Source organism: Falco cherrug, chromosome 15, assembly GCF_023634085.1.
Source record: "Falco cherrug isolate bFalChe1 chromosome 15, bFalChe1.pri, whole genome shotgun sequence".
Classification (NCBI taxonomy): domain Eukaryota; kingdom Metazoa; phylum Chordata; class Aves; order Falconiformes; family Falconidae; genus Falco; species Falco cherrug.
In genome coordinates, this window is record NC_073711.1 from 8,092,872 (window position 1) to 8,116,299 (window position 23,428).

The following is a 23,428-nucleotide window of genomic DNA, read 5'->3' on the forward strand; positions in this document are numbered from 1 at the left end:
CATTCTCTGTCTCTTTGAAACTCGGTGCTGAGAAGAAACAGAGAGGGGCTTTCTCTGAGGTCCTGCTGTAGCTTGAAATGTATTCTTGGGGGAGGCTGGCTGCAGGATGGTGGCCTAGAGAACCAGATGAAGGAAGTGTATTTCCCAGTGATGATCCATCTTGCTGTGCAAAGTGTGTGTTCTGAAATGTGGAGCATAAGCTTGATTTCAAATAATTTTTGTAGCGTGAAGGAAATTGGTCTTTAAAAGCTCCAGGCAAAAATTTCACCTCTTTCTCTTGGCTGCTTACCATTGTCTATCTTCTGTAGGCTATAAAGATGCTAACTGAATCCAGTACTTTATATTCTTGAGTCTTTATTTCCTCAAGCATTTATTGGGTAGGAAAGAGGCTGTTCAGGATTCAACATCTCCTTTGATCTCTCTATCATAAGGCCTTCCGGAATGCTTATACAGAAGCATGGGACTAAAGCTGAAGAAACACTAAAGGTGGGGTAGGAGCTTCCTTGCTGTGCAGTCTCCAAGTGTTCTGCTCCACTGGAGAGACAGCAAGGAGGCTGTGTCCTGTTTCTGAGACTGAGCAGAAAGCGTCTGTCTTGGGCCTTTGTTAAATGCAGGAGACTTGAGGACTGTACAATGTTAACTTCCCAGGAGTCCTTAAATACACAAACCAAGCAGTGAAAGGGAATTGTCTTTTCTTCTTTTAGCTTCCCCCGCCCCGCCCCAATGTAGGTAGTCAGTAATGTACTCATCTGGGAAGAGGGAATGGTCAGAACACCACCCTGGGACTTTATTTCTTTTTCCCTGTCACTGCCCTCCCATAGAGCACTCCAAATATCTGGCCAGTTGCCCCATTTGTAGCAGGGAGACAGGAATTTTTCTCCAGTTCCTGGAGATTCTTTTTTTTCTCTTAAGACTCATTAGTTCCTTTAATGAGTTGAAGAGCCTCAAGTGAATGCAACACAGCAGGGTTATTAATAGAAGTTTTGTATGGGATAGCAGGGAGCCTAGATCTAAACCATCAAACCATGTGAAGGTAGTGGTGATTGCTAAGTAGGTCCTGCTGCCTGCTTTGAAAGTAAAGCAAGCCCTGCAATTTTGCAGGAGGTTTTGGTTTTTTTTTTTGCTTTAAAATACACCCTCGCAATGCAAATAAAGTCTAGTAATACCAGATTTTTTGTTGTGATTGCATCTGTATAGGAAGCCACTTCACAGTTTGCAAGTTAATTTATTGGGTTGTAGATGTAATGCCCCAGCCCATCACCCTGTGCAAGGAGAGATGAACACCATGTAGTCAGTCCTTGCTGCCCTCAGTAAGCTTTCGGTCATTTCCATGGCCTTATGCAGGAATTGCTGCAGTGGCCTTACTGGGCATGGCCAGGCCTGGCTTTTAGGGTGTCTAGGAGAGACTCAGCATCTTGTGGCCTGTGCACATGCAGGGATTGTGAGTACTGTTGGAGAGAGGATAAGAACATGATTAAAAAAGTTGTAGACTGGAGAAATGTGCCCACTGTTCCACTTCTAGTGGTAATCAAACGGTAGCTGGTACTTGACAACTCTACTCCCTTGGCCAGCCGTAGATATCAGTCTGTCACTGCTCTGCCTTGACTGTTCCCCCATGAGGGGAGTCTCCTTCCCCCCCTGTGAGCTCCTTCTCCCAGCTGTCCTCTAGCATCTCCTAGCCTGAAGAGTATCAGAAATACTGCTCTAAAAGGCCATTTATTTAACCTGATATTTTTATCACTAGAAATCAATATGCATATGGTATTTGTTTAAAACTTTGTCTCTAATGGCATAATGCTCTGGGAAAGCTTGCAGGGTGCACAGGATTCATACAGTTGATTGAACTGAACATACATGGTATTGATAGATCCTGATGCTGCGTCTGCCAGCTGTCGTTAAGGCCTGGAAGTGGTGAATGTCTGAAGATTCGATCAGTTAATGCCTGTGCACTCACATGTATTTGTGTTGATGGAGTTTTGTCCTCTTTTTCTCCATTATATTGATCCTCAGGCTAGGGTTTGTTGCTCAGAACATTTCCTATCTGTTCTCTGTAAAGTACAACTCACTGTCACCAGAAATAGAAGTCTAAGTGTCGACTAATTGCTAACTTTCCTTTGGGTGTGTCATCGAGCTTTTAATGATGGAACTTACACTTTGCTGTACATATATATATGTATTTTTTTTTCTTGTCGCTTAAATACTTGCTAACTTAAAGCTTGTAAAAATCTGTGATGGTTTCCCCTCACCTCAAGTCACTCTTCAGTTCACTGGAAAAAGATGATCCTGTGATGAGGTATACAAAGGCACCAAACCATTAGGTCCTAAATGGGGCACATTTGCAAACAACCAATGCACCCTTGCAATTGACACTTGACCTCCATATGCCCCAGAGAACTCAGCTATAAAATTGAGTTAATGCTGGAGCTGATTTAACTGTGAAGAGACTGCCTCGGAGCTGAACTGCTTTGCAATTATAGTTCTACTTGTATAAAAGATATACCAATTGGAAATAAATGCTTCCAGTTATAATAAACACAGCAGTCAAAATATCTCCAAAGGCTGGAAGGATTTGGAGTGAACGGCTGAGATGACTGAGTAATTTAAATAAATGTAGAGCTGGTGAAAGAAAAGCTGGATCTGAAAGCAGCATTTTCTCTTGCTTTGATTTTATTGAAGATGGGTAAAGCAGAAGTTAGAGGTCTAAATGAACCAGATGTCAGGCCCACTCACATTCTGTGAAAATAAGCTCATCTCTGGGGATTTGCCAGTTTGTCCTTGGAAATTTTTTGAGTGCTTTCTTGATGTTTTATTTCAAATGCATTTCCCTTTCCCTCAAGAAAAATCTAACATAATCAATATGCATGGTCTATAAAGTTGAGGAGGAAAATGGGAAAAAAATTCTTTTTAATACAGAGAATCTATGAGACAGTCTGCTGATGACCACTTTAATCAAAATATGCAGAAAATGCAGACATTTGCATGGATAGTTGATGAGACACGGGGGAAAAAAGGAAGAAGAGTTGAACGGTTATGATCATCCAAAAGGGAGAATCTTAAAAGTCTTATTTTTTTTGTTCCTTCTCAATACTGTCTAACATGTTTCAACATGAGGATGTTTCAAAAACATCCTCAGTGCTTCTTACTTGGAAAAGGTGTAATTGGTCCTGGTTGCTGCAATGACTTTTTCATTGATTTTAGCAGGTTGGGATGAGATTGCTTGGAACTACAGTGTGTTAATGCTCTCCTGTGTTCACTGCTCACAGATGATCCGTTCCAAACCAGAAGAAAACTGCAGTCTATAGTCTGTCTCCTCCATTTCTGCTACAGTACAGCAGCATGGCAGTTTGTGTATCTGTGTCTAGCACAGGGAAAGCTTACTTTGAGGTCTGTTTCTTTTTTTTTGCAGGAGCCCTGCTTCTTTTACCTCTGTGGTCTGTGTGTCATCCGTGTCCCACCTCCCACCTACCCCCCCCCCCCCCCTTTTTTTTTTTTACAGTCCTATCGCCTCTGCCTCTGATTTTGTGCACCTTATCTTTTCAGGTTAACTGAGGATGTGGGCTTGTAGGAAAGTTCCAGTGCTTTTGGGCATGACAGATTATAGAATGTGTGGGTGATACAGAAGAAATAGAATAGTTTACTGATTTGTCAAATTGGTATAGAATCATAATCTTGCTTGCTGTTGAGATACTTAATTTGGCAGTTATACTGCCAAATTATACCATTTTGATGTGGAAAATTGTTAGATGAGGTCTATGCAGAAAAGGGAGCAGGATTTGTTTCTGGGTATTTTCATTTATTTGTAAAGATTTCTTACTCTTTAACTCCTGACACAGTACATTGGAACTGCTAACTATGTAAATGTATCACCTAGATATCTTCCATAACAAAGGACAATATTTATGAGCTGACCTGCTAAACTGTCACGTTTCTATTGTTGCTTGACATTTGTACTGTAACTCTTGTGGTCTGCTGCTTAGTTCCTTTGTGTCTAACAGACACCCGTTTAGGAGTCTTGGAAAATACATAGCGGAGCCAGTTAACATTGAATGATCTTAAAACTAGGCTGAACTTTTGTTTTCATCAGGGAGGAAGATGATGCCATCAGCTAATTTGGTTGATCAATAGCCCTGCTTGCGATAGGGTTTCAAAGCTTGTGGCTAAAAGCTGATTGCACTGAATCCAAAATAAATTTGATCTATTGGTTTCCACAAATGTAGCATAGCCCAGGATGATGCTTCAGTGCTGAAGCTTAACTAATTTTAATAACGCTGACAGACTAGCCTGGTGCCTGCTGTGAAGACACTGTAATACATGAACCCTCAGCAGCAGAGCACTTAAGATGTTTTTTTACAGTAGCATGGAGCTGTCACTCTCTAGAAAAGAGAAATCATAAATGTTCATTATTCTGAAGCTGGGAAGCTTTAGAGTCTTTGCTGAGCAAGTTTAATGACATCTTTCATTAATGCAAACTTTGATCCTGGTTTACTAAAAAGAGAGAGGTACTGGCAAGAAATTAGAGGGTTTGTTAGTTTTGGCTGGAGAAATAGGTGTTACTGAAAAATGAGGAAAAGCTTCGTGGCTGAAGTGCAAAAAAGTGTGCAAGCCATATTTCTGATAAGCATTTGAGTATGTAGTTTCAGAAAGGATCCAGCCATGTTCTTTCTTCATGTTGGGTGGGACCATATTCTGCTAGGAAAGTGGACTAAAATTTAACTGAAGCTTTCATCTCTATTTCAGTGACTATAACATGGCTACGGGGCCAACAGAGGTCACACAGTCACCTGAAACAGGAGAGACAGCTGAAGAGTGCACGGGTAAGCAGTTGTTCTCTGAAAGTATAGCTGATTTGGAAGTTGGGATTTATTTTCTTCAGGTTGGGGGGGCTGTAGTGACTTGTTTTGCAGTGTTGTTTTGGTTTTTGTATTGTAAAAAACCCCAACTCTGTGGCTTTGTCAGCTGGCTATATTATGGGAAGGATCTTTTAATGTACAGTACTGGAGGGTCATAACCTGATGGAGGATATTCTTTTCAATTCTGGCTTGGATTTTCAAAACCAAGATGTTAGAACTTAAAGGGCTCATTGTTGTGCCTGCTTTGATGTAGCCTACAGAGGTGGGGGCTGAGCGGTTTAGCCAGCCCCCGTCTGTGGGAGCTGTACCGGTATCCCTGCTGCAGCCTCGTTCTCTGCTTCTGGCCAGAGACAACCGTTTGTTACTTATTCTTTAAATGTAATTAAGTAAAAAAGTAAAAAGTAATTTCTCTACTTATGCCAAAGAGTTGTCTTAATTAAAGGAAATCCCCTTTGCCAGTGTTCAGACTATTCCTGAGGAGATAGGTGAATATGAAGAACAGTATCATGGCTGAGGCGTTTCATAAGTGGCTGTCATATCACTTGATACTTTTTCTTCTTTTCTTTGGCTAATGTCTTGCAATCAAATGTTTGTGTTTCAAAGGTCATTTTGCTTTATCCTTTAGAAATACCTTTGCCACCATCAAAAAGCAAATGGCAAAGTGACTGTCAGTTGAACTCTGCAGGGCAGATGGATGGGGTTGAAGAAAGTGTAATGATGGGTGCTCAGCAGTGGCTGGTTTCTTAAATTTAACCTAGTTTATCACATAGTCCAGGGTTACCCATGGCACACTGGCAAACTTGTGTGAGACCCACGCATGCTGATTTTGTATTTGGGTTCACTAGAAGATTCAGAAAATGGATCGATTTCTGACCTGGGTGATAGGGAAGGCAGGAGATGGCTTGCTGTCTTAAGTGTTGGCTCTAAACCGACCAGGAATATTTGTCTCAAACTGAACCGAAATTTAAAAAAGTTAAAGGCTGCTATGCTATTGCTGAAGTATTCAAGAGACACTTGACTGCACCTGGATCTTTTGTTTACTTTCCAGTTAATGTAGGATTGCTTCACCTCTTCCTCTTCATAGCTTTAATTGGCTGGTGATGTAAAGGCTCTAGGAGGCTAAAATCCCCAGCCTTCACAGTGTAGTCAATTAGATTGATTTCTTGAGCTTTACCTTCTTGTCTGACTAGTAGTAGAGGGCTTCCAGTGTGTGCTGCTCCTTCTTGATGGCAGTAATCAGGTCAGTCCAAAAACTGTCAGCACCCAATGTTAGCCTTACTGAATCCCATGATTTTATTGCCTGTCTGGCATTATCAGCTATTTTTTATGAAGCTAGACTCATGGTATTTTTTCACAATCTTGTCTGGATTTTTTTTTATCGTCTTGTTTTTATTGATGAAAATATCTAGTCCTTGGATTTCAGAAAAGAAATGGAAAATGTGTCCTAAACATACCTTAGGAAGTCGGAGAGCGTGGAAGATCCCGAAATTAACTGTTTAATTTAAATATGATCATTGAGCTCCCAAACTAGATGTTCCCTCTGCTTTTTAGTCTCAGTTTTGCACTGGAAAAAGCATCTTTTTCTCTTCTATCTTGTTATAGGGAAGAAGCATGAAAAGAGCAGAAAGATGCATTAATTTTCTGTGCACCGGAGAAACAATGAAATAGGCAGTACACAAACTATAAAAAATACAGAATAAACAAACTTTACAGAGAAAGCAAAATGCTTACTCCTACCCCTTTTTCTGTTATAATGGGCTAAATCATAGTTAACATAAGCAACTAGTTTTTGGGAAGGCTTTTGCTTTTGAGGGCAGTAGTCTTTAATCTTTTATTTTTAATGACATAAAATTGAAGATTGGTAAATGTAAGAATTAAAAAATCATGAGTCATTATTCATCAGTGGGTGAAGGGGAGATAGACACATTTGAGCTTGGATTGTCTTTTTCTGCTGTGACTGGATTTTTGTTACGCAATGATTTTTTTCCATTGTAAGTAGTGAGATCCTCTTGTATATTATTATTAGTTCAAGTATCATAGAGCACTCTACCAATTTAGTGATATGTTGGGCTGCTTCACAGTGCACTGAAATGTAGGCACCTTTAAATTTAATGTGGCATGCTTTTAATGGTGTGTAAAACCAGCACACAAGTGTTCACAGCAGGAAACAAATATGAACACCGTCTTTCTGAACCATGTCTTTTTTGCCAAATGCTCTCACACAGAGCAGTCCCACAGTTTTCATCCACATGCAGCACTAAGTGTCTAGGAGTGATTTTTATCTGTTTCAGCATAATAATATGGCAAGTGCCCATTTTCTGGAACTGCAGGGAGGCTTTCTGTTTTCTCATTCATCTGAAACAGCTGAAGGCATGCAGCTGAGTAAGAGCATGGCTGAAGAGGAATTATTGCTGGAGGGGGTGTACCCTGCACATCAGTAATAAATTAGAGGCTAGAGAAGGCACTAAAAGTAACTGATGTGTCTGCATCAGAGGATCTCTGTGCACAACGATACCCAAGTGTTGTCCCGTGACAGCTGAGGTTTACTCATTGGCAGTGTCTGCAAATCCCTTCCATGGGCTCCATTCTAAAGTTAGCACCACTTCTGATCTAAAAAAATATTTGGAGTAGTACCTTGGCAGTGTTATCCTGTGTCTCTTTAAATGTCATCACTTTTTTTTGTTTGGTTTTTTTTTGTTGTTGTGTTATTTGTGTTGTGGGCTTTTTTTTAAACATTCCCTTGGTTCTCTGGAAATAGCAGCATCTAATTAAGCTCATCAGTAATACTTGCACTAGGATCGAACTTGCTTTCTGTCTGTACCACTGTCAGCTGACCAGCGTACATGAGAGTGTCCTTGTTTTTCATTTAGACTGCCTTTAAGTTGCAGGCCACTCTACATATAACAAAGTCTTCCGTTTTGTTCCTTGAGTTGTTGGACTGTGGTAGCACACATTGCTGAATTGGTAATTTTGGGACACTGTTTTCATGAAACTTTGTAATCTTTTGTTTTGCTCATCTGAAATAAACCAACTCAACTTTGACTGGGAGAATACCATACACATTATCTAATTGCTGATATGAATGGCAGTATTGGTAGGGAGGTATTTCTAAAGATTTTATAAATGATACTCGACATGCTTGTTTTATTTGAGAGGCACTGTGGTTTTCTGGTTGCTGTGTGACCTGCCTTCTCTTACCAGTTATTGCTATGGGCGCAGCATGAAACTCATCGGGCCCTGTCAGAGTCTTAACAAATCCAAAAGCCTTGGGGCCAGCTCTGTAATCTGGGGCAGGCAATATAACCCGTATGTTTTTTGTGACTATCTTATCCACTTACTGCCTGATAAGCAGCAGTGGAAGACAAAAAGGTCTTCCACCGATAAACTCTCCATAGGAGCACCACATCCTGTTGTTACTCAGATGAGTGGGAGCTACTGCTCTGCAGAGGTAGCCATTTCATCAGTCTGTGCCGGACAGTGTAGCAGTGTCCTTGTGTGTCCTGACACATGGTGCTGGCACTGGTTTTGAAAGCAGGGAGGAGGCAGGGCAAGTAGATCTCAGTTTCATTGTTTATTTCTCAAAGTGGCTACTGTCTGATGCAGCTGTGTGGTGGCACAGTTTCAGCCCAGATAAGGCCCATTGGCAGAGATCCCTACACGTACAGGGCACACGTTGAGACAGAGCATCGCCGACTAAATCATTGCTGGGAGAAGACAATAATTGTGTTGAAATAATGCCTTGCTTATGAAGGAGTCCTCCAGCTGTGGGCATTTATTATGCCCACTGCTGTAAAGTATTAATTGAACAATGAATTTGGCTCAGATATGCAGTGATGTTATTGCTCTGCATATGTATTTAAGTAAATCACAGGGTCTTAGTACAATAGTTTGGCCCAAACTGCTCCAAACTTACCCCTCAATGTAAGGGTCAGTGACAAAATGCAGCACTTGTGTGCTGAAAGAAAATACAAGTAAGAATGTTAAAGTATCTTAGGTTATTAAAAATGAAATGTCAGTGATGTTTTCTATGGTTTATTTTGTTCTTTTTGTATTTTCATTTGGACAATGGAAAATCTGAAATCAGATTAACAGTTCTCTAATTTCTTTCTTAGGAGTGCTATGTTTAGGGGTTTAATGTCCTGCTGGGCAGTGTCTTAATCTAAGTTTGCTCCATTGCCCTTGAAGGAGTTGCTGATTTTATTTTGGGGCAGTGGTTTAATGTGGAAACAGATATTTTGGGTTTAGAGTTTATGAATTCTTTTGCCAATTTCAATCTTTTTACCAAATGTTAAATATCCTTGAGGTGTTGTCTCCTTACAGGATTGAGTAAAGAGAAAGCAGAACTAAACTGAGCTAAGTAAAGAGCACTATGAGTAAAGACATTTAACAATAAGAGTTAAAGACATTGGCATCAATTTTTTAAATGAAAATATACCAACTGTGATTGGCATGATCACTGTTCAGTTGTAGGTAGATGCATTCTCTGTATAAGGGGTATTTTTCATAAACTGGAACCTAAGTAGGCACCACTATTGTCAGTGTAATGCCAGTGTTGCTTTATAGGCAGCAAATGTAAGAACTGCAGCTTCACCTTTCACTGGACTCCACCACTGAATTATTTACAAAGGAGCCGACTAAAACTGAATGGGCTGCTCTAGCTTTGAGGCTTCCTCTAGAATTTAAGAGATAACATTCTCCAATCTAAGCAACACCTCCAACTTCCATAAATTTTCATTTTTCTCATGTTGCAGGAAAGAAAAAATCCAAATTTCAGACTTTCAAGAACTTCTTTGCCAAGAAGAAAAGGAAAGACCCTCCACCTCCCAGGGGGGAGAGTAATTTAAAACCTTGCCAGTCCAGCAGCGATGTCAGCATCTCTGTGCTCGACACTACTGCACTTCATTCACCAAAGGAGGCTGGGTAAGCTGGCGGGGAAGGAAAATAAATAAATAAAAGCGGACCTCTCACAGCAGTAGGATGAAAGCATGAGTTGGCCCCTTAGGAGCAACCTCTGTCCAAGTTTGTACAAAACAAGCCCTAATGCTGATGAAGGAATTCCAGGAATTTCCTCTTTCTTTGCTAGTGCTTCAAAAGCCAGCCAGGAAAGGAGGGGGAGGGCAGCCAGGGGCAGGGTGATCCAATCTCTTAGTCTAGAACTGCAGATAGCCCAGATTGTTTTGATTGGTTTTAGTGTCTGAAATCTGTCCTGGAAGGTCCGATCAGCAACTTTACAAGAGGATGATGATTGGGTAGTGCTAGTACAGAGAATACGTGTGAAGTTGAGTTGCTGTTCTTTAGCATCAGTGCCCTCTGTCATGGCTGAGGTAAAAGGAAAGAAATATTTTTGGTGTATTATCAGTATGAGATTGCTGCTTTAACTTTCTTACATAGCAGTTTAGGTATAGATAACAACTGAAGGCCTCTAGTTTTGTGTCAGCTACCCTTGGAGGGCTGTGCACATAAGGTGAGGTTTGCAAGTCCTTAAGGAGTGCCCAGAGCAATTTTCACAACCCTGAATGATGTTAGTTCCAAAACTTACCCTTTTTTCAGTTAGTGTAAAACAAACACTTGGACTGCTAACACTGCTTCACTGATAACCCTAGACCATCAACCTATACAACACTTCCCTTGCATGTCTCAAACTGAATCTAGGGTGGGACAACCCTCTGAACATGGTTATGGTTCTCACCGGGGTGTCATGGACCAGTATCTGGCAACCTATAATTTGGCTGTTTTCCATCTCCCCACCCTCCTCGTACTCCCCTGCTAGCTACTCAGCTAGGCCTGTCTTTGGATTACCCTAGGCCTTGGGCTGTGGAGCTGCAGACTAACAAGGTGTGACAAAACACCAGCCACATCCTATGGTTTGCTGTGTTCTTTTGGAGAAGACGTTGGATGGGTGACACTGGCAAAGGGCATGAATAGGTGACTGGGGTGGGACACACTGAAATCAGCATTGCTGCCAAATGCTTGGTATCACCAAAGAAGGCATTTGGTAGAGCTGGACACTGCATTTCTTTTGGTGGAACAGCTTATAGATGTTATTTTCTTATGTGTGCCTGTTCCTCCTCTCCCCACCTTTCCCCACTCTCTTCTGTTGCGTTTATGTAACGCATCATGGAAATTATCGGAATGAAACAACAGTCTCTCTATTTTGTTTGTTAGCATAACAGCGACAGAGTAAGTGACCACACAACCAGTCCCCTGGAGTAAGGGAATTAGACTGACTCAGCTAACCCAGTCGAAAGTTTAGGAACAGCTGAGCTTACTCCGCCAGGCCATAGGAGGTATCTGGCTTAAAAATCAACTGTCTGCTCCAGAGGCAGCATGAGTGCGAACTCTTTCTCTTGCCCTTAACCAAGTACTTAAAGTCCATTTGCTGTTTACCTCAGCACTACCCTCCAGTGATAATGAACTGTTTTGCAAGATCAGAAATCAGGAATTGAGTAAAACCCTTCTGTTTTTTCCCTTAGAGATAGGATCAGATGGACTATCCAAAAAAATTAAGAGCAGGTGTTTGTGCTACTTGAAAACCCTATCATGTCCAGACCCTGCAGGCATAAGCATGCTTTGTAAGTACCTAGAGAGACTGAACTACACAATCCTTTGGAAAACCTGATCCTGAAAGTGAGTGGAAATACAACTTGTGAAAGTTTTATAGCAGGACCCTGAGCTCTGCAATTTCTGGCATGCAGAATTTCAAAACCAATCCTAGAACAGTGCTGCTGTTTGTTTGTTCTTGAGGCAGAAGCACTGCTTTGCTTTTTCCTTCCTTTTTTTTTATCTTTTTTTTTTTTTTTTTCTTTTTAAACTGTGTGTGGTGGTTTGACCCTGGCTGGACACCAGGTGCCCACCAAAGCTGCTCTATCACTCCCCTCCTCAGCTGAACAGGGGAGAGAAAATAGAATGAGTCTCATGAGTTGAGATAAGGGCAGGGAGATCACTCACGAATGACCATCAGGGGCAAATCATGGGGGAAGCTTCTGGCAGCTTCTCACAGAAACCACCCCTCCAGCCCCCCACTACCAAAGCTTGGCCATGCAAACCCAATACACCATGTAATCTTTTTAAAATTTAACTTCTCAGAATACTAACCAGAGACCAAACCCCCAGATGTGCCAAAGGCTTCTTGTAACAACCAAAGGGATGTGTCTAGATGTCAGGGTGCTGTAAGGAATCGATAGGATTACGCATCTGTGAAGGGGAAGGAAGCATTATGTGCCACTGCCTCTTTATCTTTCAAGAGGCATGAGTTTTGAATGGAAATAGGAAAACCTGGATGGCAAAGTTAAAGCGTGACTGCTTTTCTGTATTATCAAAGGGATAAAAGACCTTACATAGCGGAAAATTGGGTCCCAAATAGTCTTAATCCAGTTAAAAAGCTTTGAGCAGGAAAAACTGCTGGGACAACATGTAAAATTGTCCTGGTCTTTGTAATGAACACTCACTGCTTTGGCAGGCTGCAGTCGTTTTTGAGAGGGTGGCTGCCTGAAGGAATTGTGTCACCTTTCTTCCCCTCACCTCAAACACTAGTAAAAGGCGTGGGGTTGCAGCAGGAAGAAGTGGAAGATAGCACAGGCCATGAGGAGTTTAGGAGTGGCTTTATTGCTGGCTGTTGAGTCCCATCATTTCCTCAGTCTTGCTAGCTCGAGTGTCTGATACACATGAGCATTTGTATAGGGAAACCACTGTGGAGATACAATGGCTAAAACATCTGAGGGTTTAACTAACAGTGCATCTTTAACTTCAGTGCAAATATGAATACACTGCCTGGAATTACATGTGAATGTATATTTGCACATAAGAGATTCATCTATACTAAAGCCGCAGTTAATTCTATATTTAATCCAGTGCTCTTTTTGTGACTGCCAAAAGAAAATACAGTAATTTGCCTGCAAACACATATGAAACATGAGCAGAGAGAGAGAAAAAGAAGCAGATCTTGTACTGGCAGCCTCAAAAATAAGGAAGCCTCAGCTCTTCTTGCTAAAGAATTCCAAGTAAAGGAAGTGAGGAAATCCCCAGTTAAGAAGGTTAATACATCCTAATGCACATGTATAGTAAATAAAATATGCCAACTAATAATGAATATACATTACAGTAAAAAAAAGTTGCATGACACTGTCTTTCTGAATGCAGTAAAATTATGTCTTGCCCATATAGAGTGTCTTTCATCCTGAAAAAGACTCAAAAATCAAACACACAAAAAGATGGGATGACTTCATTCACTTTAGTGGTGAAATAAGGCAAGTGCCTTAGTTGTGTGTAGAACTGCTGTCCTATAAACTAACACAGGCATTAACTACTACATACACCAGGAGAAAGCATGAACTGACCTGTGCTGTGAGGGCAAGAGTTCAGATTGTCTTCAACACAACATAAACACAGAGAAAAACTGTTTTGCCCTACTGTGAGACTTGGTATAACTGTATACAGATTGACTGTACCTTTGGGGCAACAGGAGGATTAGTCAAGCAGACAAAGGAGGTGTTGTCTCTGGAGATGTAAAGAAGGGAAATGCAGGAGGAAAAAAAAAAAAAAAAAAGAAAGGAATTTTTTTGGGGTTTTTTACATGGTGTATTTACCTTACGAAAGTTCACAGTCTTTCAGGGCTTTCTTCTAAATAAAGAGAGAATCTGGGGTTAGGCAAACAGCAGAAACCTCTTCTAGTTGCTTTCCTTGCAGAAGGATGTTAGCCTTACTGGATTTTTCTTGTGAAAGTTCTGTTCCTAATCATCCCGTTACCCACATTAAAACTTTCAGAGACAATGAACATTGCCTGCATGGCAGTTGAGTGAAAGAATCCTTGTAGCTTGTGAGTTACGAGGCTGGTGGTCAACAACGTGAGAGTATTCTCTGTTGTTTTCCAGTTAAATTCTAGAATAAGATCCTGGTAGAGGCCATCCTTGTGTCTTTTGGACAAAGTAATGTACAGACAGTGTCTGCCTATGCTGGTGGAACTTGGTGAATAAAAGATTTGGAGCCTGCCTTGTTGTGCCACCCAAGTGCATAATTTGCCCTGCAAAACTTAATAGCCCAGCCCCAATCAATCTTAATTGATTACAACTCAGTTAACAGCTGTTGTGGGAACTCATCAGTGCTTCACTTGGCTGAACACCCAGTGAGCATATATCTTAACCCAGTGAGCAGGAATATCTTAACCTGGGTACTTTAACTTGACCACGTACAGGTATGTAACTATGGCCATGGACGCTTGTCCCCTCTACATTTTTTAATATGCTTAGGATCTGGTGACGTTCATGATGCAGGTGAATGGAACTGTTTTAATTGCTGGACCTGAGAGGATTTGACTTGTTTGTTAATTAGCGGAATTACATTTTCTGCCTGCATTTGCAGGAAGGGGAAAGATAATCCACGATCTTTGGCAGGTATGACACACACCAGGCTGCAAAGGTTGTATCCTGAATGTCTCATGCTAGGCACGTTGCTACCAAAGGAGGGCAGGGGACTCATGTTGCCCTCCTCTGTGCTGTAGACATCTTTCAAGGTGGCATACATCCAACTAGATCCCAGTATCTGACCTAATCACCCTGGATTCCCTCCCTAGTCCACATAAACTGACCTGTGTGTTCAATGCAGATGCTCAACACCTGCATTAGATCAGCATCCTAAAAAGTGGGTTTTCCTCCCTCCTGAGTATAAAAGGAGCTAGCAGTGACTACCTTAGGCAGTTAACATGCACAGATCTGAAGTTAAGTGAGATGCATCCCACCCTGGCATCTTTATGATCCTTCTGCCCTGGTGAAGTAGTGCAGGGGAGTGTTGGAGGGCTGTACCCAGTGCACTGACCACTCTTCCTTCCTTCCCAGGCCCAAAGGAAGCATGGGAAACAAAGCCTTGTCCCATGACAGCGTCTTCATTTTTGAGTCTGCACCAGGAAATGTGGCGGGTGACACGTTGTCTCAGGAAAACATACCTGGAAGAGTGAAAGCTTTGCAGGTGAGGTCACTGCCCCCTCATTAATGGTGCTGCTCTGTATTAGCTCTCTCCTAGGAAACTGTTGCTTGATTCCTCTGCTGTGTGCCTTAAGATTTTGTTGACTAAAGTGTCCAAAGCCAGATTCACTACTTTTGGATCTATTCTGCCTCTTGGAAGCTGCATCTTTGAGCAGTCCCAGTGCTTTCAGCCTTGCCCACGTCTCAGTGTGTGACATGAATCCAGCTCATGGACTCTTGGAAACTTTCATTAATGAGCATTTCCTCTTCCAATGGGATTTCCATTCTGAACTTCATAGCTACTGCTTTTGGGTTAAGGCCATTTATTTATTCTATAGCATGTCCTTTGCACTGTTATTCTTTATATATTATTCTTTTTGGCAGTTTCTGGCTATGTTGTTTTCACTAGCTAGCACCAGCAGCTATGTAAATGTGTGGGATGATGAATATGTCAGGGCAATCTTAGTGACAGCTTTATTTATATCATTATTCTTCCGATCTCTGCCAGCAAAGGATACTGTATTCTGCTGGGTCATTTCCGTCTTCCAAAGCACATACTGAACCCTCGCTGACAGCTCCCTTATCAACTGTTGGTTATATTAATTACATTTAAGTAACAGCCCAGCTCAGAGCATTGAGATAAAAGTTTAAGGTTTTTCCAGAGTCTGAAAACAAACTGTTGATAAAGCAGCCAAAAGCCATTGAAATTCTTCCTTTGCTCAGTGTGAGCTTCATGTTGCAAAACCCAGTTGCATCACATGTTAAGTAACAGAAGATGCACAGAGGGACTTGTTCCTCCATAAGACTGCAAAATAGGCTAAGCTTCAATTCAGGGTATTTTTTGCATAACAATAGGAGTAGCAGGAGAAATCATGTTTATATATGACAGAACTTTGTCAGGGAAAAAAAGCTCTTTTCATGCTATCTCTAGTCTACTGTGCCCTCTCTTCATCTGTCCATCATCCTGTGTGTTAATACAATACCACCAGCACTATTTTTATAGCCATAAAAGACAGCCTTTTTCTGTGAGCTTGACTCTTGCCAGAATAAAAGCCAAGCACTAATAAAAGCTGTTACTTTCTTAGCAATGTAAATTAACTTCTACCGGTAGAAGACAGACTGTAGATTCAGAGTTTTCCCCACAACACTTTGCTGTCTGCATGTAATAAATTTAATAAATCAAAGATGGGAAGTTGTGAAAAGAGAGAAAAGCAAAACTGACTTTCTATTTTCTTTCCCGTGAAGTGCACAGGTATGTCTTATGTCTTGTTTTGCCCATATATTGCAGTCTTTGTGCAGTTTGTCATCAGTTTGTCCTGCTTTTGCAGCTCTTTTGCAGCTGGTATCAGTGATACTTCTCTGTTGTGGGTAAGAGAGTGAGAAAGCTGTTTGAAATGGGAGACTGGTGGATTAAAGGGTAACATTGTGCTACCCTGCGTGGTTGTTAGATCCATAGGAATTAACATTGCAAGTGAATCTTGCTGAATAAGAATGTCAGCTATTTAGATCTGTTTTACAGAGATATAAATGAATTCATAGCTTGCAGAAAAGCACAGAATTGGACCTAGAATTTCCCAGTCTGGTTTAATAAGCAAAGAAACAGAAAAAAAACAGGTCTGCATATTTATCTTGGGAATATTCAGTCGAGACATTTTTAGTTGAAGGACAAAGTTTTGCTTCAGACCTTGTTTCTGTTCCAGCTTTGACATAGCTGACAGACTTAAGCCAAGAATTTTAAGAGTGGTGTTTCCTGAGATCTGAACTTTTTTAGTTTGAGAGAACATCTGGCTGCTTGTGAGGTTGCAGACTTTGTTTTATTTTTCTAAGGTCAGAGCCTGCCAGAGCATTCTTTTGTGCAATCTTGGAAAAGAATCCCCACACTCCTGTACAAACAAAGTTGTTCCTGGCTGCCATTATCATTCTTGCTGTAGGCAGGACCAGGATGTGATGCTGGGGAAAATTAACAAGCAGTTCATTAGGATGGACTAGAAACTGAATTAAATTGTGTTTGTATAAAAAGTGGGACTCAGCTACTTGTGTGGTAGAGGGTGGTGACAAGCTCTCAATATCTGGAAGGGCTTTGTAAAGGAAAGCTGACCATATAAACCTGGGGCTGAGAACTACTGACTGACAAAACTTTGTGTGACTATTTGGAACATTCAAATACATGTAATTATTTAAAGAATATTTAAATCTAGAATTTTTAATGTTTTAAATTTAAACTGAGTTAAACTGCTGTAAGTTTTCTGGAATGGTGAAATTTCTGTCTTTGGTAACTTACTGAATAAAACTGATAGTGATTTTAATTTTGTACCAAAGCTAGTTCCAATGATGGGTCTTTCATGAATATAACTACATAAGATTTTATTAATGGCTATTTTCTGTAAGCAGTCTGTTTCTTCAAGTATTTTTGTTAACAAATAGATTCTGCATGCCTAATGGAAGCACCTGGGTTAAAAGTGTCCAAAATGTCCTTTATAAATAATGCCATTAAAAGTCTATATTCTAAATTTCTTTTCAACCACAGCTTCAGTTGCAGCCGAACATCAGACTTGGATCACCTCCTCTTGTTATAATTGGAAAGAAACTGGAAGATGCAGGTGCTGTTTCTGAAGATGATGGTTTACCTAGAAGCCCTCCTGAAATTTCAACCCTTCATGAAGTTCTGACAGATTCACCAAGCAAGGTACTATTGTTATGTCACTTCAGTGACCACCTGTACAGAAAAGATAAAATCTGTTTGGAGAACAGGAGGACCTTTTTGCTTGCTTGTGATAAAATCTGATGGTACAGATCAGCCAGAACTAGAACAAATTGCCTATGTGGATCGTGGACTTGTCACTATGAGGGTTACTTAGGAAGTGTCATTACAAATACCCTTTCAGAGTACAATTTTTTATGCTTTTATGTAGACCAATGCTGGGGCAGTTCTGATCTAAATCATTAGGGGAAGAGGAGAGAAAGTCAGTTGATATGACAACTGTCAGTGCCTTTGGGCAAGGCAGTCTTTCCTGGCAGGTCTGTATGACAGAAAGCATAAAAAGTCAATTATTTACGGGTGAGTGTTGTGTTACTGTGACTGTTCTGCTTCCAGTCTGAGAACAAGCTGAGGTACTTACGCTGCACGAACAAACTTTCCGTTTTCCAGCTTCAAAGAGCTGGAGAGATTGGCAGTTTCCTGCACCTGTGAAATGGAAAGAACTTTTAGGTGTTTTAAAGCTAGTGAGGAAAACAAAAATAATGGGGACTGCAAGAGAATCTTAAACAATTACTGGTTTTAGAATGAAATAGCTCAAAACTAGGGCAATATTAGTTGTATTGACAGGAAAGTGACAATGCTGTAAGTGAGGACAACAGGTCTTGGTGGGACTCAGAGGGAGTTTGGGTTATCTTAAGAATTGCCTTCTCACAGCAGATGCATGATTTTGGACTTGAGTGAACATGTGAGCATTTGTAAATTTGAATATCTTAAAACAATAAGCCAAAATAACTTTATAAAACATATCGCCTCACGCGGTCAACCTTCATGGCATATCTCATAAGCAAGATAAAGCTCCCCTGCTTTCTGTTTGATCCCCAGTGAACAAATGAAACTTACTCTATGAGGCAGGGACTCGGTGACCCTTCCTTTATCTTTCCTTTTGTGTTTTCTCATAATTAGCACTGGATATCCAGTCCCAGATAATTCAATGTGATACTTTCCTTGACTTACCCTCTTCCTTATTTTATCCCACAGTCCTCCAACCCTGTTCAGCGTCATAGCTCTTTGAGTTTAGGCGGGACAGACAGTGAAGATGAACAGGTAAATAGCTACTTTTCCTGCTAATAAACTTTCCTGAGACAGCATGTGTGGTGTCTGTATGGACCCAGTACAATTTTATTTTTTTTTTTTTTTTTAAATCTGTTCCGGGTACAGTGTATCCTAGCAAACAATTCATAAACACTCCAGAGTGATGCAAATGATACTGAAAATATACCTCTCTCAGAGTTTTGAATAAGAACCAGGTAGAGGCAGAAATCTACTGGTAGGTGGTTTGTGTGAACAGCATAGTCAGCTTTGTGACACAGTATGAATCTGTAAACTTATACAACAGAAAATTGAAGAAGGCAAAGCACTTCAGTTCCATTTCCATGTCCCAGAGCCCCAATACCCAACAACAGCAGTAGTCTAATTTAAACACCTGCCCATCAGCAGTGGCTTGTAGGCAATGCGCTGCATCTCTTATCATGGGAAATAATTGCAGTATCAGCGCTTTCTGACACCATGTATTATACAGGAAAAGGTCTGTGTTAATTTGCAGTTTTCTTTGGATGATAAGTGACCATCAGAAGTATCAGGTTCTCCTGTCAGACCAACACAATCTAAACCTTGACCAGCTTGGAAAAATTTACAGTCTGTCCCTGCCGCTTGAAGCTTAATTAGTTCCTGCCCATCTCACGCTTTCAAGACAAGCCTGCAAGATTTGCTTGTATTGGCTTTCTCCAGTGTTAATATAATGTCTAAAAGACGAGTCAGACCACATTTATGCCAATGAGGTCTTCAAATGCCAGTGACAATGGCAGCTGCCGCTCTGGTAGAGCTGATTGGTTCATGGAATAGTCCTTGTCTAGCAAGGTAATCTGCCACAGAGCTGAGAAGGGGAATAATTATGGGTCCAGAACAGCTACAGGTCTTTTTAGCCCAAGCTTTGCAGTCTTCCATACAAAATCCCTGTTTGAAAAGCTCACCAGAGAGAACAAAATCTAACCCTTTGTGAAACTGAGACTAGCCCACACGTAAAGGGGAGGTAGCAGGGTATGTAGAAGATTCCTCCCTGATTAAGAAGGTCTTAAGCAGCCAGGGAAGGACCTTGAGGGTCAGTTAGTGCCAGTCCCACTGCTAAGGAAGCTTTCCCTTTCCCTCTCTCTTTGGCCAGCCTTTGAGAAGGAAGAGAGCAACCTTTGGGCAAGGCTAGCTCAACTTTCCTATCTGTGGTTGAGATCAGACACTCTCCCGCTCAGTTATTCCTAGATCTTTTCCTTTAGGGATAGAAAGATAAAGCAATGTCTCCCCCTCATAGCAGATTACTAGTCACACCACTTTAGAGGCCCAAGTGATCTAGGTAACTTGGAACGTAATTATTTTTAGTAATTTCTTTTATATATTTTATCTTTACTTCAATGTACATTTTATTAACTTATCTCCTGTCTTATATTTTGAATAAAATGCTCCATTTTTGTAAGCCTACATTCTGTTTTTCCTTACAGTGCAAAAAGCCCTTTTCTATCCAGTTCTGAAGCTTTTGAGCCCTTTCAGTGTTACAACCTCATCTCTTACAAGAAAGAAAGGCAGGGACAGGAGAAAATTTTTTTCTCTCTTCTGTATTGCACAGGATTCCCCACTTAAAGTGTCTTCATTTTTCTTCCAAACTCACTAGGAATCTGGCTAGCTTCTTTATAGTATCATGTATGTTCCTTTACCCAAATACTTTTCTTAGTCAGGAGCCTGGCTTAGCAGAAATCTTGCCAAGATGTTTAAATGAAATAAAAACCCTTTTCCTAAATAATCATCATTTTTTGCAGTAGCGTTTGAAACTATGTAATACCAGCATTTGAGCTAGCAGAACACAAATTATAAACTGAAAAATCTCATCCCAAAGATGAGGACAATTGTGAAAAGCGCCAAGAAATCTACACCAGTTATTCCATTTAACAGTGTTGTACAGGAATATAGTAAAGAAAAAAGAGGATTTGAGCCTAAGCAATCTGAAGTTACGCACAGTGTAGTAGTTTACATTTTACCATTGCATGGATCTTGCTGAGATGATGGTTAATTCATTTCTTTTCCCTGTGCTGCTTCACTGGGATTTCCAAGAGCTTCACGCTGCTGTCACCTCTGCGTGAAACACTGCTGTGTTATGCATGTGACTTCTCAGCGCTTTCCACATCTATGAAGACCTACTTTCTGGCTAATCTAAAGCTAAATGTGAGGCTATCACTCAAAACAAGCAGCAAGTGACTTCGCAGAGACATTAGCCAGCATTACCCTGCCTTTTCCAGATAACCTTTATGGAAATCTAACTTCCTTGTTGGCATCTTCAACCAGGACTGATTAAAACCAAAACAGGGTCTCAGCTCGTGGGGCTGGCACAAACACTTTTCAGGAAATGGGTCTCCTAGCTGCAGCATTCTCCTTGTGCAGGCTCCTGCATCTGCCCAATAACCAACAAACACCAAATCTATCTTACACTTAAACACTGATGTGGAAATCTTGTGTCTGCTGCGCTGTCCTTGAGAGAAGTTACCAACTGTCAGTGTGCAGAGACAAAAATACCTGAATCCTCAGTGGAGTAGGGAATTTGCTGTTTGTGTACAGCAGTAGCTCAGCTGCAGGTGTTTTTATATTAAATAAGCACAACCGTCATTTTATAATTGAAAGGCAGAAGAACTTGTATGTAGAAATGAGTAACAGTGTTACTGTTTTTGTAAGTTCTTATGATCCTTCCAGGTTTATCATTAATCTTGTAGAATTATAACAGTAATTAGCTTATTTGCTAGCTGTGTTCTTCTTTCTGTCTTTCATAGCATGTAAATTTTTCATGAGAAGAGTCTGTATCTGTCATAATACATTCTGTTGTGGTTTATTTCAGATCTAGGAACTAAAAAAATTCAATGGAGTATAAAGGAATTGTTTTTAGTTATCTTAAACACAAAGCAATGTACCTAGACAATTTTTGTAGCTCAGATAGGAAGATATTTTCATTATATTTAAAACTTCATCACCATACATGTTTTAAATGCTGTGTTATATCCTAAGCCTAAATAAAACTAAAATCTGAATGCCAAGTGCAGTTAAATGGCTGTGTTTCACCTAGCTTTATGGCCAAAGCCAAAATAGGAGGTACGTTACACTGAATGAAGCTTGTTTGGCATGTCTGTGAAATTTTGCCAATGTTCCAACGTCTGGTCTATGTTTCGAAAGCAGTAACACAACGAACCAAACTGCACGTTTAGGGGTCCCTCTACAAACAATTATGTTAACCCTTTATTTTTCATAGCATAACTTAAGGTTACTGCTGTTTAGATCCCCAGAGCAGCATTGCTGCAAGGGTGAGATCCGCATCACTGTCTGGAAGATGGTTCTGGGATACTTGTTGGAGAGGAGCATTTGATTTTCCTGGGAGAGTGGATATTAAAAGAGCAAAGTGGCTTTAGTAACTTTCTTAGAAATACAGATAATGAGGAGCAAGCATCCCTGCTACTTTTGTGGCTTTTTAATAATGTACTCCTGCAATGTGTCACATTGTTGGGATGAAAAAGCAGCTATAAAAACTGCACCAGTGTCTCCTGCTGGTGTATACATATATTGCAAATGGTTTTCCGGTTAAGAACTGGGAGGGGGACAAGCTGAGGCTCTTACTGTGGGAGAGGCAGAGACAGGAATTTCTCACTTTTGTGTAACATACAGCTGAACACACAGAACTGAGTAATTTCTATGCAGAGACGACATTAGACATGCATTTTAAAGTGAGGATTTATGTCCAGAAATACAGCCATTTCAGGCTTCTGAAGTGGAATGAGCTAGGCAAGGAATTGTTTCAGAGATGTGGGGAAGCCAAACAAAACGTATAGTGACGTGTTTGTGTTTTACAGATACCTTCTGGAGCTTCCTCCAGGCCCATCAGTCCTTCATCCTCCACCACTCTGGGGGCCCCCAGCTCTCGGGGCAGCAGCTGCCTTCCTGTTGACTTCACCATCCCTGCCAGTCCCCTTGGCTGCCTGGACACCTCAGCCGCCAGGCACAGGATTGCCATAAACCCACGGAAACAGAAAGGCTTTACCAACAAGAATCAGCAAACTCCCCAGGTAAGTTTTCTGGGGAAGAATCACTGCGCAGAAGGAAGTGGATATGAATTTTTAACTGTTACTTTAATATTTATTTCTTCTTCTTTCCTGTCCACATTCCTTTACTTTTTTTTTTTAATCTTCCATTGGAAAATGGGAAACCACCTATTATCCACCAACCAACCAACCAAAGAAAGACTCAGAAAACTTCATTATCATGGGAGCTAAAGAAAAGTGCAGCTTTGGTTTTTCATTATTTAGCCAAAAAGTTTGTGGGTTACACTTCACTTGTAAAAGCATTTCTGTTGTTTGAAAACCTAGTTTTCAGTTTTAAATAAGCTTAAATCTATTTCTACAAACTATTTCAGATTAGCTTTAACTTTATTCTTTGTTTGTCAAAGGAAAGACTGAAGGACTTTGGGAAGGAATGTGGCTCTGCATGTGGGAAATTAGGATGAGATGCTTCTCATCCTGGCTTCTAGGAAACACATTGTGAAGGTGAAGTTCACCAGATTGAAAAGGTTATTGATCTGGAGCATAACAGAAATAAGGAGTTATGCTTCTCTACTGCATGTTCACCTCTCCATCAGAGAATCATGCACAAAAATCTGTCCTGGACTTAGAAGTGCACTGCCCTGAGAAAGGTCGAGAGGAGCGCGACAGGGGAATTCAGGATGAGAGTAATATAGAATGAGGTTTCCTTGAAATTTGGGCCTTATGACATCTTTGCTGGATATTCTTTGTGCTGCAGCTGGTGCAACTGCTGAAGAAAAGCTAATTGTGGAGAGTCAATCAGAG

At 40.8% G+C, this 23,428-nt stretch overlaps 1 protein-coding gene across 8 annotated transcripts in view; it reads left to right on the top strand.

The window, feature by feature from the left end:
* KIAA1210 (KIAA1210 ortholog) overlaps positions 1–23,428 on the top strand; it is a 74,874-nt gene that overhangs the window by 26,748 nt on the left and 24,698 nt on the right. For 7 of the 8 annotated variants that reach the window (XM_055727431.1, XM_055727426.1, XM_055727427.1 and 4 more), the window contains 6 exons: positions 4,738–4,814; positions 9,602–9,770; positions 14,681–14,810; positions 17,334–17,492; positions 18,543–18,608; positions 22,439–22,651. In XM_055727431.1, the coding sequence (XP_055583406.1) occupies positions 4,748–4,814; positions 9,602–9,770; positions 14,681–14,810; positions 17,334–17,492; positions 18,543–18,608; positions 22,439–22,651 (804 nt within the window). In that variant the 5' untranslated portion in view covers positions 4,738–4,747. Of the gene's footprint in view, positions 1–4,215; positions 4,500–4,737; positions 4,815–9,601; positions 9,771–14,680; positions 14,811–17,333; positions 17,493–18,542; positions 18,609–22,438; positions 22,652–23,428 lie in introns of those variants that run through there. The other variant, XM_027799480.2, reaches the window with a different exon arrangement.